At 32.7% G+C, this 17,777-nt stretch overlaps 1 protein-coding gene across 1 annotated transcript in view; it reads right to left on the minus strand.

The window, feature by feature from the left end:
• Nucleotides 1-17,777, minus strand: part of LOC114324733 (uncharacterized) — a 350,807-nt gene that overhangs the window by 106,420 nt on the left and 226,610 nt on the right. The window contains exon 3 of the mRNA XM_028272566.2: nucleotides 5,641-5,881. Within this exon, the coding sequence (XP_028128367.2) occupies nucleotides 5,641-5,881 (241 nt within the window). The remainder of the gene's footprint in view (nucleotides 1-5,640; nucleotides 5,882-17,777) is intronic.

Below are 17,777 nucleotides of genomic sequence, written 5' to 3' on the forward strand. Positions count from 1 at the left end.
ATAGCAAGTAAGAATTTTATTGCAAGTAGTCACGTCTGAACTGACAAAGTAATACAGACCAAAAGTAAAAATCAAAATCATAATGAAGTTTTCTGTAATAAACCTGTATCTTCTTCTTCTTCGAATTCCAACTGATACTGAAGGTTGACAACCTTCTATGCGGATCTTGCACTGATGCTCCCAATCTACCCCTTCTGGTAAAACAGGATGTTGTGTCCACATTTCGCCTTCCCCGAATTTTGTCTTTCATAATGAAATAAATGCAATAACAAATATATATGCAAATAACAATGCAATTTCTCTCAATTCACGTGCCCAAAATACTCATATGTTTGACTTTTTATGTTCAATATAAAGAAGTTGGAAGCATTTGACATTTGGTGCTATAGAAGAATTTTGAAAATACCATGGATCCAACGAATTACAAATGCAGAAGTGTTAAAAAGGTCCTAAAAGGATTGCGAGGTAGTAAAGTACATTAAAACAAGAAAGCTGGACTATTTAAGCCACATTACCAGAGGTGCGAAATATGATATATTAAGGCTCATATAATGCAAGGTAAAATTAAGGGTAAAAGATCCTTAGGTAGAAGAAGAATTTCTTGGCTGAAAAACTTTAGTTTTTTAGAGAAGTAGTATAGTTGAGGCTCAGTAGATCTTTTTAGAGCAGCCGCCAATAAGGTACGGATAGCTGTGGTGATAGCCAACCTCCGATAGGAGAAGGAACTACAAGAACAAGAAAAAGGTCAATATTATTTCTGGGTCATTTCTTATCTTGCTAAATACTTGAAAGTTTAACATTCGTTCCATACAATATTATATTGGTAGAATTCTGTAACACCAAAATTCAAATGCGAACATACCTCCGTAATAGGTTTGTAGAACTAAGGCATATACACACACCCAAACTTATATGGAATCACCATGTATTTCAAAGTAATATTTATTTCATTTGAATAAACTTGTTATTGTTGCGAAGAATAAAGGTTTTTATTGAAAATAAACAAATATATAAGAAAATCAGGTAGTACAGCTCGGTACGGTATAGGTTATTTGCTTGAGTTGCAAATTGAACGAAAATAAATAAACTAACTTTAGCGTCCAAAAACGAAAATATGCCTCATTTGGGCTTATAGAACTTACAACGAGGAAAGATTATTGGTCTTGTGGAGAAAGTAATGTTCTCCGAGGGACATAGCTGTAGACCTAGGCGTAATACAGGGCGTTCTGTCCAAAACCTATACTAGGTAACAGGAACTAGGAAAACTCAAAAATAAAGCAAGGGAAAGTCGCCAAAAGTAATAACGGATCTCCATGATCGTTTGATTGTCCAATCAGCTGGAAGACACCCAACCATTTCTCACCTGCAGCTCCAAAGGCAGCTTTTGGAAGCTACAGGTGTAACTGTTTTAGTTGAAACGATAAGAAGAAGAGTTCGTACCAAGAAGTATACAACAGGAGACAGTTATGGGTTCCCGAGTTATTCAGACAGCACAAGATTGATCGCCTAAATTGGTGTCTTCACCACCAAAACTGGAACATTGGGAATTGACAAAATGTGCTATTTTCAAAAAAAGTCAGGATTTGTGTAAAATCAGATGACCCACGAAATTGTGTACTTAGAGGTCGAGGAAGACAAGCAAGAACGAAAACTGTCAGATCTGTTCACAAATATACAAGGTGAAGTGTAATGTTCTGGAGAGGAATTGTGATCCGTAAAAAAAATCCTTTAATTTTCATCCAATCAACTCTAACTGCTCACAGGTATGTTGATAACCTGTAGTCAGGCTCTGAAGAGGTGCAACAGGAGAAAATTTAATTTTATTGCATGGTAATGGACCTCTAGATACCATTAGAGTGACTACATACATCATTGAAGCAGAAGGTATCCCTTCTTTGGAGTGTCCTGCTTGCTCACCCTAGCTTAATCCTATAGAGTATTTGTGGGATATGCTTAAAAGAAAAATTAGCTGCTCTTAAAGAACGGAGCAACCTACCATGACAAAATGTTGATAATTTGATTAGGAGCGTGCCCACGCAAACTGAAGCTTACATGAGAACTAGAAGTGATAACATTGACTACCACAAAATACAAAAAAAAAAATAAAAACAATTTAAACATTATTCGTTTTACATTTAAATTTTGTATGCTATTGATTTTAAAACAACTATGTACTTTCAATTTGTTTGTTAAATACTTTATTGTTTTATTTAATTGTTATGTATTTGTTATTAAATTGCTTTAAAATAAATATTGTTTGACTTCGTGTGTTTTCGTTTTTTTAAATACGCACAAATAGTAAGAAATATCAGATGATTCTATATAAGTTTGGGTGTGTGTACATATATGAAATTATTAGGTTTGTTCGTAGTACGATCAAATCGATCAGCAACCGTTGCCAACCATCAGACGCATGCGCAGTTAACAGTTAGCGTTCGTAGACTACGAACGCGCATGCGTCTGATGGTTGGCAACGGTTGCTGATCGTTCTACGAACAAACCTATTATAGTAAAACCTACATTAACCGAAATAATTGGAGGGGAGGCCGTTTCGGATAACAAGAATTTCGGTTAAAAATAATATTGTTTTTGTATTCTTCTTGTGTCAAATTATATACATAGTAAATAGTATTCTTAGTCAAAGTTAGTATTAAAAACTGAGGTGCTTTTGTAATGAGTTGTATATTTAATTGCGTTCTTTAGTTGTATAAAAGCAATGTTAACGATGTTGACAAATTAACATCGAATTGTTTCTGTTTTGCGATAAAAATTTACTTTTATTGGCGAAATTATTGAAACTGACAGCCGTTTCGGTTAACGGAGGTTTTACTGTAATTTAATTTCAGTGTTTGTGGGCTGAATGTTTTAGGTTGCTGGTTCAAATGAAATTAAGAGAGGGTTATGATAAACACACAATATTACAAGTTTATAAAAATCTTGTTTGTATTTGCCTCTTGCGAACACAGGCCGTTTCACACGCGGATTAACTGGTTCACGAGATTTAATTGTTTTTAACGGAAAAACGGATTATCGTCTTATTTTGCAGAGATGTGTTGCCAAAGAAAGTTAACACATGAGAGAGTTATTTGCACTTTTTGTTGCCTTTGCGGGTCATCATAGAAGAGTTTGAACCCAAAAGAAAGGTTCAAGTACTTAGATTGATGTGTCCTCAGTGGCGAGTGACAATCAATAGAATAGTTCACCCTTGGGCTGACGATAATCAATAGAGGCTGAAACAGAGAGCTGCGCGCGTGGCGATGTCTCAGCATTGTCCGTGTGGGTAGGTAAGTAGTGGGATGAAAAGTAGTAGGATATTGGTAAGGGGTAGATTAAGGAATAGTTTAAAACTAATAGACGGAGAGCTAGAGCCGAAAAATCATCGTAATAAGTAATATGGAGTTTTTCCTGTGAAATGTGTCCATTGTATATTGGAAATTATAACCCCTTTCAGGCTGACACCTCAGTGGATACAGGAAGTAGCAATAAGGGATGAAAAGGTAAAGTTAGTGCAGTCATTAAAGGTTTTCACCTCCTATTTTGTTAAACCTCCATCGATTTGCATGAAAATTGGTGACTAGTTAGAGCATACCTCAAGAAACAAAACTGATTTGGTGCCACTTGCACTTTTACCCTGGTGGTGAATACCACCCCTTCCCGCGGGTGAAAACTATTTTATCTATCTTAATTACCCCACAAATCGAGAGAGGGACAAATTTTAAGTAAAATTTGTTATATCATGTTATTCAAATAAATCAATACTTTTTGAGTTATGTATTAAAGATCAAAGATTTGTCTATTTAAGAGCATATGCGTGAAGTTACGGATGATAACAAGAACATGTTAATTAATTGTATGTTAGTAAAATATTATTTTTATATTATTTCGATATTTAATTGAATTTTTTTTTTCATTATAAACTGAATATGTCCAGAAACTGGGGATGTCCAATAATGGGTACATTTGACATATTCGAATACACTTTTGCTAAATTTATAATATCGAAATAATATAAAAATAATATTTTAGTAACATACAATTAATTAATGGTCAAACTAACGTCAGAACGTGTATGTATCGATCTGTAAATTGGTGCCGAAATTTGTAATTATTACTGTAAATACTAGTTATCAAAATTAATTTTCGCTCAATTAGTGACTAATAACAATTGTGTTACGTGTTAATCATCAAGAACAAGCTGTAACTTCGGTCAGTAAGAGATGTTTTACTTAATAATCTTCCAACTTAAACACATACAGTGTCAAACTGTCAATAGTTTTTCACTGTTGCTATCCCGTCCCAACGGACGCCAACGGTTAGGCAACCAGTATTGCAGTGATGTATCCAAGGTTATCACTTATTTCAAATATAACAAATTCAAGTTACTTTTGACTACATGAGTAACAATTTAAATCAATGTTCCCCCACTGTTAGAAACACCCTGTCTGGATCCAATTCTTCCAGTAATCTTACTAGTTTATATGCAACTGCTACTATGACTAAAGAGTTCAATAAAGAGTAAATTCAAGTTACTTTTGACTACATGAGTAACAATTGAAATCAATGTTCTCCCACTGTTAGCAACACCATGTCTGGACCCAATTCTTCCAGTAATCTTACTAGTTCATATGCAACTGCTACTATGACTAAACAACGTCCGAAGTATCCGAAGAAGACAGAAGCAATTTTATAATTAGTTGTACGTCTCTATAGTATCCAATGATTGTATATCCAATTTTTTTTCTTCGTAATTTTTACCTAATGTTATTTAAGATTTAGAAATTAACTGTTATAATATTTAGTTTTAAGTCCTTATTGTAATTAATTATTGCATAACCAATATTGTTTGTGTCAATGGCCATTGCTACCGAGACACATAAATTAAAAGAAAAAAAATTAATTAATATTTTCTTTTTATCATCCGTAACTTCACGCATGTGCTATTAAACAGACAAATCCTTGATCTTTAATAACTCAAAAAGTATTGATTTAGATATAACAAATTTTACTTATAGTTTGTCCCTCTATCGATTTGTGGAGTTATTTTTAATAAAATCGTTTTCACCCCCGAAAAGGGGTGGTATCCACCCCCAGGGTAAAAGTGCAAGTTGACACGAAATCATTTTTATTTCCTGAGGTATGTTCTAACTAGTCACCAATTTTCATGCAAATCGATGGAGGTTTAATAAAATAGGAGGTGAAAACCTTTAAAGACTACACTAACTTTCCCCTTTCATCCCTTATTGCTACTTCCTGTATCCACTGAGGATACCTGTATTCCAGCCTGAAAGGGCTGACACCGTCAATATACAATAGACACATTTCACATGCCAAACTCCATATTACTTATGACGATGATTTTTCGGCTCTAGCTCTTAGACTATAAGGATTGTAATTACTGAAATCATACAGCAAAAAGTATAAGATTATTTTTTGCATGTGAAAAATTGAACAAGGTTGTAGTATCTTTAATCTCTAATCTTTAAAAAAATGATGCACATGCTATCTCACGTGTTTTAAACTTAGCTTGGTTAATGCATCATTTTATTTACATTCCCAAGTATTTGTAGATATTCACTGTATTAAACTTATCTATCAGTTTTTTTTATCAGTATTAGTTTAAAAAATAATTGTCTTATTTACCTATATTTTTTCTTTCTGCTTCCACATCAGAGTAATCCAGTCCATTATTGTGTATTGTAAAACTTAATCCAGCTGGTTTTTTGGCAGGAATATTGTTTTCGTCTGTGTTTTCATCTACTGTTTTAACATCTTGTTCACTCTTCGCCAGACGGCCCCACGTCCATTCTGCCTCTACAGTTATTAACGTTATTAAATCTTCGAGTCTTATCACAACTTTTTCAGAAATTGCCAGAACTTCATCCTGTAAAAAGAAAAATAAATTATAAGCCAGAAATTTAAACGTACATAGACTATTTGTGTCAATATTGATAATGAATATCAATTAACTCTCAGTTTTTGCATTTGGTAGTAGGCTGATTGATAATATTAAATTAATTTTCATTTTGATAAAAAAACCTTCAGATTAACCGCAGTATAGAGAACATGAATGTACACAACACAATCTCAAAATGTCGTAAAACTAATAATACATGAGATAATTCAATAATTATTATGCTCTAACGCTCACTTTCTCCCTTAACTCGTAAAATATAGACCGCACGAAAAAATTGTAATAAAAGAAATTATAGAGAATTGCAGTTTCAACAGTTTCAGTCTTACACTTTTTGTCGAAAAGTTAAAAATGGCGGAGATATTGAGCATAAACGGTTCTTCTTTAAAAACAAGATGGCGGCTAACGCAACGGCGCAGTTTAGTCGCGATTTTAAATTTACACTACTATTGACCCCCTCTAAAGGTTAGAAAAATAAAATTCTGGGTAGCTCGACATGCAAGGTTAGGCCTGTTATTCATCTAACCAGACGGGGCTAGATAAAAAGGGTTAATAAATACGAATACCTGGTAAACTGGATTTCAACAAATAACAATAAAAATAAGGGCCAGGATAGAAATAGCAGGAAAGAGGTATGTAACAATGAAAACAATTATCTGTAATAAAAACCTTAGATTAAAACTGAGAAAAACATTCTTAGCCCAATAAATGACCGTTTTGGAGTGTAATTTCCAGGGGCAACTCCGAATTGCATGAAAATTTGGATTTAGGTTGTACGTACCCTCCACTTCAAAGTTGAATTTGTGCCGTTGGTTGCTTTTACTTGGGGGTGACATTTACCCCTTCTCGGGGGGTGAAAAACTCGTGTTTAAAATCAGGTCGGAAATGGATAAATTGACTTATTTTAAGCACCTTTTGTTATACAGTAGACTCGCGATTATCCGAGGTAACTGGGATCGTGACTACCTCGGATACGGAAAAACTCAACACTGAGATTGGTTATATTGATAGAAAAGCATGTAAATAATCATAACTGTGGATATTTTAATGACAAAATTAATACAGTACTGTCTATAAAAGATAAAAACATTTACCTTATCAATATAACTGTTTAAAAAAGTCTTTGATTTTGCATAAGCTTTATTCCTCTTTTTTGTAACCGATTTTGAATCGGCGATGTTGCGTCAAGGTTGAAAATTGTAACTCACCTGTTATTACTTTTGCCTCGGTTAACCGAGGGGCTCGGATGACCGAGACTCGGATAATCGCGAGTCTACTGTATAAAGTTTTTTACGTAAGTCAATACTTTTCGAGTTATTCGCGATTTAAATGTCGATTTTTAACAAAAAAACTACGTTTTCAGACCGTTTTTCCCAAATAACTCAAAAAGTAAATATTTTATCGAAAAAAATATTTTTATGATTAATTATTTATATGGGAAATAAGCCACAATTAAAATGAAAAAAATAATTTTATTAACGTTTCGACGCCCAAATCGGGTGCCGTTGTCAAAATACAAAATATTACTAAAATAAACTAAAGTGTTGTTGCTAAGCAAAAAAAATTCTTCTAATAATTTATTTAATCTCACTCATTTATATTGGCAATTCATACATATATTATACATTTTAAAGTAGAAGACTTTAAAATGATATTGCCAATATTTATGAGTTGCGTTCCTGGGACGACTTACTGAAAGATAGTTCATTCGATTACATGAAATTAACCCCAACTCAAGAATATCCGTCATAAAAAATTATAGCATGTGATATGTCTTTAAAAAGACAACCAAATGCAACGACAGTAAAATTCTCGCGTTAGAGACTTCATAGTAAATCACAAGGGAAAACCAGGAAAAACCCTGTGTTTTTTTTTCAACTATCTTTCAGTAAGTCGTCCCAGGAACGCAACTCATAAATATTGGCAATATCATTTTAAAGTCTTCTACTTTAAAATGTATAATATATGTCTGAATTGCCAATATAAATGAGTGAGATTAAATAAATTATTAGAAGAATTTTTTTTGCTTAGCAACAACACTTTAGTTTATTTTAGTAATATTTTGTATTTTGACAACGGCACCCGATTTGGGCGTCGAAACGTTAATAAAATTATTTTTTTCATTTTAATTGTGGCTTATTTCCCATATAAATAATTAATCATAAAAATGCCACAAGGAAATAGCTTCAGAACAACATTAAAATATTTTTAGCAAAAGTATAGCCTATAAAAAAACGAAAAATATGGTATACCAGTAAAGTCTACAAATTGAGTAAAAGCAAAGTTGTAGCTCATGAAAAATACGTTCTTATTCGTCTAATTCCAAATCGAATAATTCAACGCCAAATCACCGAAGAAAGAAGCGTTTTTTGGAAAAATCTTATTAACATTTTTAAAGTATCGAAAAAAAGCTTATTATTTGTTTTTTACAAAAGTTTACAGCATCAAAATAAACGAGTTACAATGAAAAAAAGTTGGACCCTTTTTTTGGTAAAAAAAATCGTGAAAACCTCCCTCTATTTAGCACCCCAAAAGAAATTAATCGTTTGGCTTTATCATCTATTTTAATTGTATGTGTATTGTTTATATGATCTGTAAGTTTGATTGGTTTGAAGTGCTTATTTTTGAAAACATTTGGTTTTATAGTAAAAAAAAAATTCTAAAAATTTTTGAAAAATTTCATTTTTTCAAAATAACTTAAAAAGTATTAGGGATAAGAAAAATCTTAAAGAGTAAAAAAATGTAGGTTTTGCTATTATAAATATGCTAGTTTCATTTTGTTTCTCCGTTAAGACAAAAAATGGTTAAGATATGGCTGTTCAAAATTTGCGTACACTCGTGATTAGTGACCCATTCAAGCTTTCTAAATTATAACCCTTTCAAAAATAAACACTTTAAACCGGTGAGACTGACAGATCGTATAAAAAATAAATAGGTAAGTAAATTGTTTGTAAAGCGGTAGCGATTAATTTCATTTGGGGAGCTAAACACGGCGAGATTTTCATGATTTTTTACAAAAAAAAAGAGGGCCAACTTTATTTTGAGCGCAACTCGCATATTTTTAATGCTAAAACTTTTGTTAACAATTAAAACAAAGCTTTTTATAAACACTTTAAAAAAGTTTAAATGGGTTTTTCCCGAAAAGGGCTTAATGTCTCGGTGATTTCACCTTGAAATATTCGATTTGGAATAAGACGAATAAGAACGTATTTTTCATGAGCTACAACTTTGTTTTTATTTGATTGATACACAATTTTTTTGGGTTTTTTATAAGCTACACTTTTATATTTACTTTTTGAGTTATTTGCGAAAAACCGTCTGAAAACGTAGTTTTTTGTTGAAAAATCTACATTTTCAATGGCAAATAACTCGAAAAGTATTGACTTACGTAAAAAACTCTATAGAACAAAAGTTGCTTAAAATCAGTCAATTTATCCATTTCCGGTCTTATCTTAAACGTATGTTTTTTTACCCCCGAGAAGGGGTAACTGTCACCCCCCAAGTAAAAGCAACCAACGGTACAATTTCAACTTTGAAGTGGAGAGTAAGTAGAACCTAGATCCAAATTTTCATGCAATTCGGTTGCCCCTGAAAATTACACGGTATCGCCGAATTTCCCGTTCATTTACTGAGCTATCTCCTTTATGCTACGTGTTTTCGATACTGCTGGACTTGAAAGCTGGACATTGAAGCAAAAACACATAAATACATAATACATTAACTACAGAAGGAGACTTAGCATAGCATGGACACAAAAGAGAACGAACGCGGAAGTATTGCGAGAAATGGGCAAAGAATACGAAATAATATAGATACACAATAAAAATAAGAAAATCAATGGGAAAATCCCAGTAGCTGGCTGTAGTGACGGTTTAAGGCATCATGGGGCCCTAGGCGGCCATAAGAAGTAGGACCCTTTATATTGACCATTTACTTAAAACAAATTTAAAGATATTTATGTTGTTACTCCAAAAATATATTACGACAATGTAAAACAGATCATTTTTCTTTTTTTTACATTTCGCAACAACTTCTCATTAATATTCCATAGCTAATATGCCAAAGAAAAAAAAAAGGATATTTTTTGCCCTGGGTATGAGTGCCACCTGCCACCCCTTCGGGGGTGAAAAATCGTACATTCAAATTAAAGGATAACTGATTAATTTTAAGTAACATTTGTTCTATCGAGTTTTTTCACTAAATCAATACTCTTTCGAGTTATTTGCGAGTGAATATGTTCATTTTTCAACAACAAAAAAACACCTTTTTAGACGGTTTTTCGCAAATAACTCCAAAATTAAGTATTTTATCGAAAAAATATTCTTAGAAAAAATATAGCGTATACAAAATTTAAAAAAATGGTGTAGGTATAAAGTGTGTAGACCCAGTATAAGCAGAACTGAAGCTAATGCAAAGTAGATTCTTATTCGACAAATTTCAAATCAAATATTTCAACGTAAATTACCAAAAAATCAAGCACTTTTCGGTGAAAAATCATCACAACTGTATTAAAGTGTTACAAAAATTTTTTGTTTGTTTTTTTTTTAACAAGTTTAAAGTATCAAAATTAAAGTAAAGCTTAAAATATTGTTGATTCCTTTTTTTGGCACAAAAATCTTGAAAATGTGTGAAAATCTTGAAAAAACTTATAGTATATTATTTATATGATATGTCAGTTTCACCGGTTCACAGTGCTTATATTTCAAAACAATGGGATTTAAAGTAAAACAAATTGTTTGAAATTTTGAAAAAAAATGTCTTTTTTTTTAAATAACTTAAAAATTATTAGTGGTACCAAAAATCTTAAAGAGTAAAAAATATAGGTTTTGATTTTCTGAATATTTCAGATTTTTGCTTTTTTGGAAGATAAAAATTGGTTACGATATGACTGTTCAAAATTTGCATACCCTGGGTAGAGAATTTTTCATTTATTAAAAATTAATAAATGAAAATAGTTTCTATCCTTGTGGGATCGGTACTCACCGGAGGGATCGCAGACGTTCGGATACAATTAGCGTCTCTTTGCAAAAACAATGACGACTTTGCTAAGTAACAAGACATTTACTTAACACACACACACACTAACCATTACACTAGGTACCTGATTGAAAACATCCACTGTACCATACCAATGACCATTAGTTGTCGAGGCATTAAGCTAAATAAAAAAAATTGCATACACTCGTGATTAGTGACTTGTTCAAGCCCTTTCTACTACAGCCCTTATATAAATAAGCACTTTATACCGATAAAACTTACAGAGCATATAAACAATACATAAGTAAAGTAGCTTGTGAAGCGGTAAGGATTAATTTCATTTGGGATGCTAATTAGGGGGTTGTTTTCACCAGTTTTTTTACCCAAAAAATGGGATCAACTTTATTCTGAGCGTATCTTGCTTACTTTTTATGATAGAAATTTTTTTAAAAAACATGCTTCATTTTTTGATTATTTCACGTTGAAATATTCGATTTTCAATTTGACGAGTAAGAACCTACTTTTCATTAGCTACAACTCTGCTTCTACTGGGTCTACAGACTGCACACATACTCCATTTTTTCAATTTTTTAAAAGCTATATTTTTGCTAAGAATATTTTTGCGATAAAATACTTATAGTCCAGAAAGCCACTGCGCATCCGCTAGGAAAAATATTCTAATTCGGATTTTTTGCACAATCTTACTCAAAAAGGACTCCTTTTAACAAATTTCCATGTAGCCAGGACCAAAAGGTGGTCAAAAATTTTTTAAACGTTTTTTTTTGTTTTTTTCCTAAAATTAGTTTTATTGCATGGAAAAAACTTTTTTTTTAGGTTTTTTGGATCATTCCAAACAGAAAAGGTCTTTACTGACTTTTTTCTAAAAATGATAGTTTTTGACATATAAGCGATTAAAAATTGAAAAATTGCGAAATCGGCCATTTTTAACCCTCAAAGACTATGTGGAAAACTGAAAATTTGAATGTTGCCAAGGTAGGTAGATATTCTTTAAACATCGATTGATGAAATCCCGAAGAGCTTTTTGCAATACAATATTCAAAACTCCTTTGTTTTTTAATTGCGAATCAAGCGTGCGCGACACTATTTTCCACCGACAGTATGGTGCAAATGAAAGGAATAAAATCGTTATTTCGAAAATCGGCGACTTTAAGGAAAAATCCCGAAAAAGGTCGATTTTTATTTTTAAGTTATGATATTGTGGCATATATGGTATACTAGTGACGTCATCCGTCTGGGCGTGATGACGTAATCGATGATTTTTTTAAATGAGAATAGGGGTCGTGTGGTAGCTCGTTTGAAAGGTTCTTCAATTCTCCATCAAGTAATGTAAACATTTACATAATTTTTTATACAGGGTGTCCTTCTACTTCTTTTTTGTCAAATAATTAAATTTAATATTGGCATACCAATTTGAAACCGCTGTGTCAACATCGTTTGTACGTCGTGTCTAGATTATATACGGAATTTTGTAGTTATAAGTGATCGAAATTTAGAAAAAAAGTTACTGGGTGATAGTTAGTGGTGTGACTTTTTCAGTGCTAAAGAAGCAAAGTGAAATTTATAGCAGTTTTTCTACAATACGCTGTTGCAACTTTTGTGGTTAAAAATCAGGTTTTTATACTAATTATATTTATCAGTGAACTGTCCCATTCTAATTGTAAACATGAGCGCATGTCTAAATTGTAGTACTGAAATTGTTAAAGGCTTACTATCAGAAACCGTTCAGTGTGATCATTGCCAGGGCCGAATACACTTTAAGTGTGCCGGTTTGAAATCCGACGACAAAATCACGCGTAGCCGAACTAGGAATATTAAAATATTTTGCAATACATGCGTTGATCGCCTTGCCGACCTTAGTTCTTTGAAAGATGTTATTCAGTCTCTGCAAAATAAAATCGACATGCTTGAATCAAAACTCTCTGGTCAACATATTCTTGAGACAGAGTCGGTAAATACAGAGGCAGTTATTTCTGAAACAATGGATCGGATCCATCGGTCTAGTAACATCATTATAAGAAATGTTCCAGATTCTGACAACGATATTAATGCCGTTAACGCTATTTTGAATTCTATTAATACAGATCTTTCCGCAAATGCACCAACATCTGTCTTTAGATTAGGTAAACCAGACAGTAATCGTAAATTTCCACGTCCATTAAAAGTTATTTTTCCGAATGCACACGTCGCTAAAATTATTTTAAAAAACAAAAGGAAACTACTGAACACGCAATACAAAAACATAAAGATTGATGACGATAAAACTCCAATGCAAGAACAATACTTAAAAGACCTGCGTCTTAAATTAAATCAACGCATCGAGAATGGAGAAAAAAACGTCACAATCAAGTATCAGAAAGGTATTCCCTGTATAATTGATCTTTCACCAAAAAACTGAGTTCGAGCTTTCATCAATGGCGTATTATGTATACTAATCTTTGTTCTCTGCAAGCGAAATTTTTAGATACCATTACTTTTATGCAATGCGAAAAACCTTCACTGTTCTTAGTATCCGAATCTTGGTTGCACAAAAATATTTTGGACTCTATGGTAAATATACCTGGGTATAAAATTTTTAGAGCAGACCGCATAGGGAGAATAGGAGGCGGATGTTGCATATATGCAAAGGAATCTGACTTCTGCCAATTTAACATTGTTTGTGAAAACTTCTCTGATCACCATTATGAAGGGTTGACGCTTAATTTTTCTTCTAAAAAGTTAAAAATAAATTTTGCTATAGCTTGTATATATAGACCTGGTTACAGTTCCGTTCAAAGTGATCAAGAATTATACAGTCAATTGGAAACGCTCATAGCCAAACATAAAACCTTAATTGTTTTTGGTGATTTCAATCTAAGCAACATTTCTTGGCCGCTGATCAATCACCCTCATGATACTCAATCTCAGCTTTTTATTAATTTCTTAGAAAATTCTGGATTAGAACAAATAATCAATGAACCGACTCGTTTTCGTCTGAATCAACAACCTTCTCAGCCAGATCTTACTTTAACCTCTGATGTTAATCTTTTACCTAATATTTCGGTTACATCTCCAATTGGAAAGTCGGACCACGCAGTTATTTCAACTTCCATACAGATCCTCAAGTCGGAAATATTACAAAATAATATGCTAATGACATATAAAAGAATAAACTATCATCATGTAAACTTAGATGTATCTACTGCAGATTGGGCAGATATGTTGAATGGTAAGGATGTTAACAAACAGTGGGAAATTTTTGAAAATTTTCTGAATGAATCCATGCGCACGAACTCTCATTATGTGCAACGTAGATGTAATCCTAATAAGCCATGGATAAGTGCAGAAATATTTGAAATGATAAAATTTAAAAAGTCATTATGGAAAAAGTATTTACGAAGTAAAACGAATGCTGACTACCTCAATCATCGAACTTTTTCTAATAACTTAACATCAACTATTTTTAAATCTAAACAAAATTTTGAAAACCAACTGTCCTCAAATAAGAACAAAAAACCTCTTTATAAATATGTCAGAAATTCTATTTTATCTAAAGTTTCGTTACCTATTTTAAAAACCGAAACAGGCGAACCAACCTCAGTGAAAATGGAAGTTGCTACTATTTTTGCCAAAAAATTTCAAGAAGTGTTTACAATCGAGGAGGCTCTTCCGAATACTTTACGTGTTGTTTCTACAAGAAGTAACTACGATATTAGTGACATAGACTTTGATCCAGAGATTCTTAAACAAAAAATTTTGTGTTTAAAATCCTTTTCCGCTCCCGGATTAGACGGTTTCGCCGCAATTTTATTTAAGAAGTGTGCAAACTCGATTATCCATCCGTTAAGTTTTATAATGAAAACCTCATTTTTGTCACACACTTTACCTGATGGCTGGAAAATCTCTAGTGTTACTCCAATTTATAAAAAAGGTGACAAGTTAGATCCTGACAATTATAGACCAATTAGTCTAACATCCATTGCGGCTAAATTGATGGAATCAGTTATTCGCGAATCGGTTATGAACTTTCTCTTAAACAATAATAGAATTCCTATTTCCCAGCACGGTTTTGTACCTGGAAGATCGGTAGTTACTAATATGTTAACATGTGTTAATGACTGGTCTCTTTGTTTGGACAGTAATCAACCTGTTGATATTATATATTTAGACTTTGCTAAGGCTTTTGATCGAGTTCCTCATAAGAGACTACTATTTAAGCTTGAACATAACGGTATTAGAGGAAACTTACTTGAGTGGATTAAAGGATTTTTAATAAACCGTAAATTTTGTGTACGCGTTGGTGACTGTTATTCCTCAATGTTTAGTGTATACAGTGGCGTTCCGCAGGGTTCAGTGTTGGGGCCGATTTTGTTCCTAGTGTACGTTGCTGATCTGCCAATTCACCTTAAAAGTAACATGTCGCTTTTCGCTGATGACACAAAGTTATATGCAAATCCCTTTTCTGGTTACAATCAATTACAGACCGACCTTCAAGAGGTTGCTAAGTGGGTAGACGATTGGTGCTTGCAATTAAACACATCCAAGTGTGCAGTTCTACATTTAGGTAAAAACAATCCAAGGAATCGGTATGTACTTTCAAATGTTTCTCTAAAAACTGTTTCGCAGCAAAAAGACTTGGGTGTACTTGTGACGGAAACATTATCTTGGTCTGAACATATCCAGTCGGTATGCAATAAAGCTAGAACATCAGTTTACTTATTATCTAAGACTTTCTCTAAGATATCGCCAAAAAATTTTGTTGCTCTCTTTAGTGTATATGTAAGACCTATTTTAGAGTTTGCCGGACCCGTGTGGAATGTCGACTGGCAAAGGGATTCTGATCGACTTGAATCTGTGCAAAGATGGGCAACAAGAATTCCTTATGGCCGTCGTCGTCCTTCCTACGAAGAACGGTTAACCTACTTAAATTATCCTACATTTATGGACCGACGACTTCGTGGGGATTTAATAATTGCTTATAGAGCGTTACAGGGAAAGTTTGGGATAGATCTATCACATCTTTTCCCTTTGAGTAACGATCTTAGATTGCGGGGTCATCCATACAAATTAGCCAGACAACAGTTTCACAGTAAGTGTCGTGAGAACTCTATATCCAATAGAATATTTTATACCTGGAACTCACTTCCACACGACGTCGTCGGGGCTGTATCTGTAAATTGCTTCAAAAATAAATATGACTCTTTTAGTTCTGTACCACGGGAACAATAATTTTTCGTTTCTTAAATTAAATTAATTTATAAGTCGTATGTAGTCTTAAGTTTAGGTTTCTTTTTGCATAGTTCTTTTTAGTCAAATGGAGCTATATAGGTCCTAGACCTCGGCTCCTTTTTCTTCTTTAATAATAATAATAATAATAATAATAATAAAAATTTTTTGGACACCCTGTATAAATAATTATGTAAATGTTTATATTACTGAATAGAGAATTGAAGAACATTTCAAATGAGCTAGCACACGACCCCTATTCTCATTTAAAAAAATCATCGATTACGTCATCACGTCCAGATGAATGACGACACTAGTATACCATATATGCCACAATATCATATTTTAAAATTAAAAATGGACCTGTTTCGGGTTTTTGTCTTAAAGTCGCCGGTTTACGAAATAACGAATTTATTCCTTTCATTTGCACCATACTGTCGGTGGAAAATAGTGTCGTGCACGCTTGATTAGCAATTAAAAAACAAATGAGTTTTAAATATTGTATTGCAAAAAACTCTTCGGGATTTCATCAATCGATGTTTAAAGAATATCTACCTACCTTGGCAACATTCAAATTTTCAGCTTTTCACATAGTTTTTGAGGGTTAAAAATGGCCGATTTCGCAATTTTTAATCGCTTATATGTCAAAAACTACCATTTTTAGAGAAAAGTCACTAAAGACCTTTTCTCTTTGGAATGATCCAAAAAAACTAAAAAAACTTTTTTCCGTGCAAAAAAAAATAATTTTAGGAAAAAAACAAAAAAAATCGTTTAAAAAATTTTTGACCACTTTTTGGTCCTGGCAACATGCAAATTTGTTAAAAGGGGTCCTTTTTGAGTAAGATTGTGCAAAGAATCCGAATTAGAATATTTTTCCTAGCGGATGCGCAGTGGCTTTCTGGACTATTACTTTTTGAGTTATTTGCGAAAAACCGTTTAAAAACGTGTTATTTTTTATTGAAAAATGAAGATATTCACTTGCAAATAACTCGAAATGTATTGACTTGATTGATGAAAAAACTCTATTGAACAAAAGTTGCTTATAATTAGTCAGTTTATCCACTTCCGGACGTATTTTGCCGGTATATTTTTTCACCCCCGAGAAGGGGTGGACTCAACCGTAGAGCAAAAACACACATTGGCACAATATCACTTTTTTATTTGACATGTTAGCTATGCTTATACCAAATTTCATGTCAATCCAAAGCTCTTATTTCAAATCCAAAGGTTCATTAAAATCCGGAGGTTTTGCAATATTTTACCGTGAGTGAATGGACTAAAAGGCCCATCGGTGGGTATAGAAATTGAAAAAAAAAAAACGTACCATACCAAAATAATTACACCAAAATAATTACCACCTTTTATCAAAATTTGCTTGCAAAATTGATGACCAAATTGAGAGAATGATTATAGAACATGGAACATAAAAATGGCTTTGAAGATAACTGCTTAATTTGTCTTGAAGTCGGTTGTATTTTTCTGATATTTGACAAAAGACAAAGCAAAAAACTGAGTTTGATTGGAAATCATAAATTAACCATTTTCTTTTTTTTTGTCTCAGTTAGCCCTATTTGATTTTTTAACATTTTAAATTTGTTTTTAAATAACTGCTTAAATAATTAAATATTAATTAATGCATTTGTGTGCGATGGGGGCCCCATCAAGT

Source organism: Diabrotica virgifera, chromosome 1 (genome assembly GCF_917563875.1).
Source record: "Diabrotica virgifera virgifera chromosome 1, PGI_DIABVI_V3a".
Classification (NCBI taxonomy): domain Eukaryota; kingdom Metazoa; phylum Arthropoda; class Insecta; order Coleoptera; family Chrysomelidae; genus Diabrotica; species Diabrotica virgifera.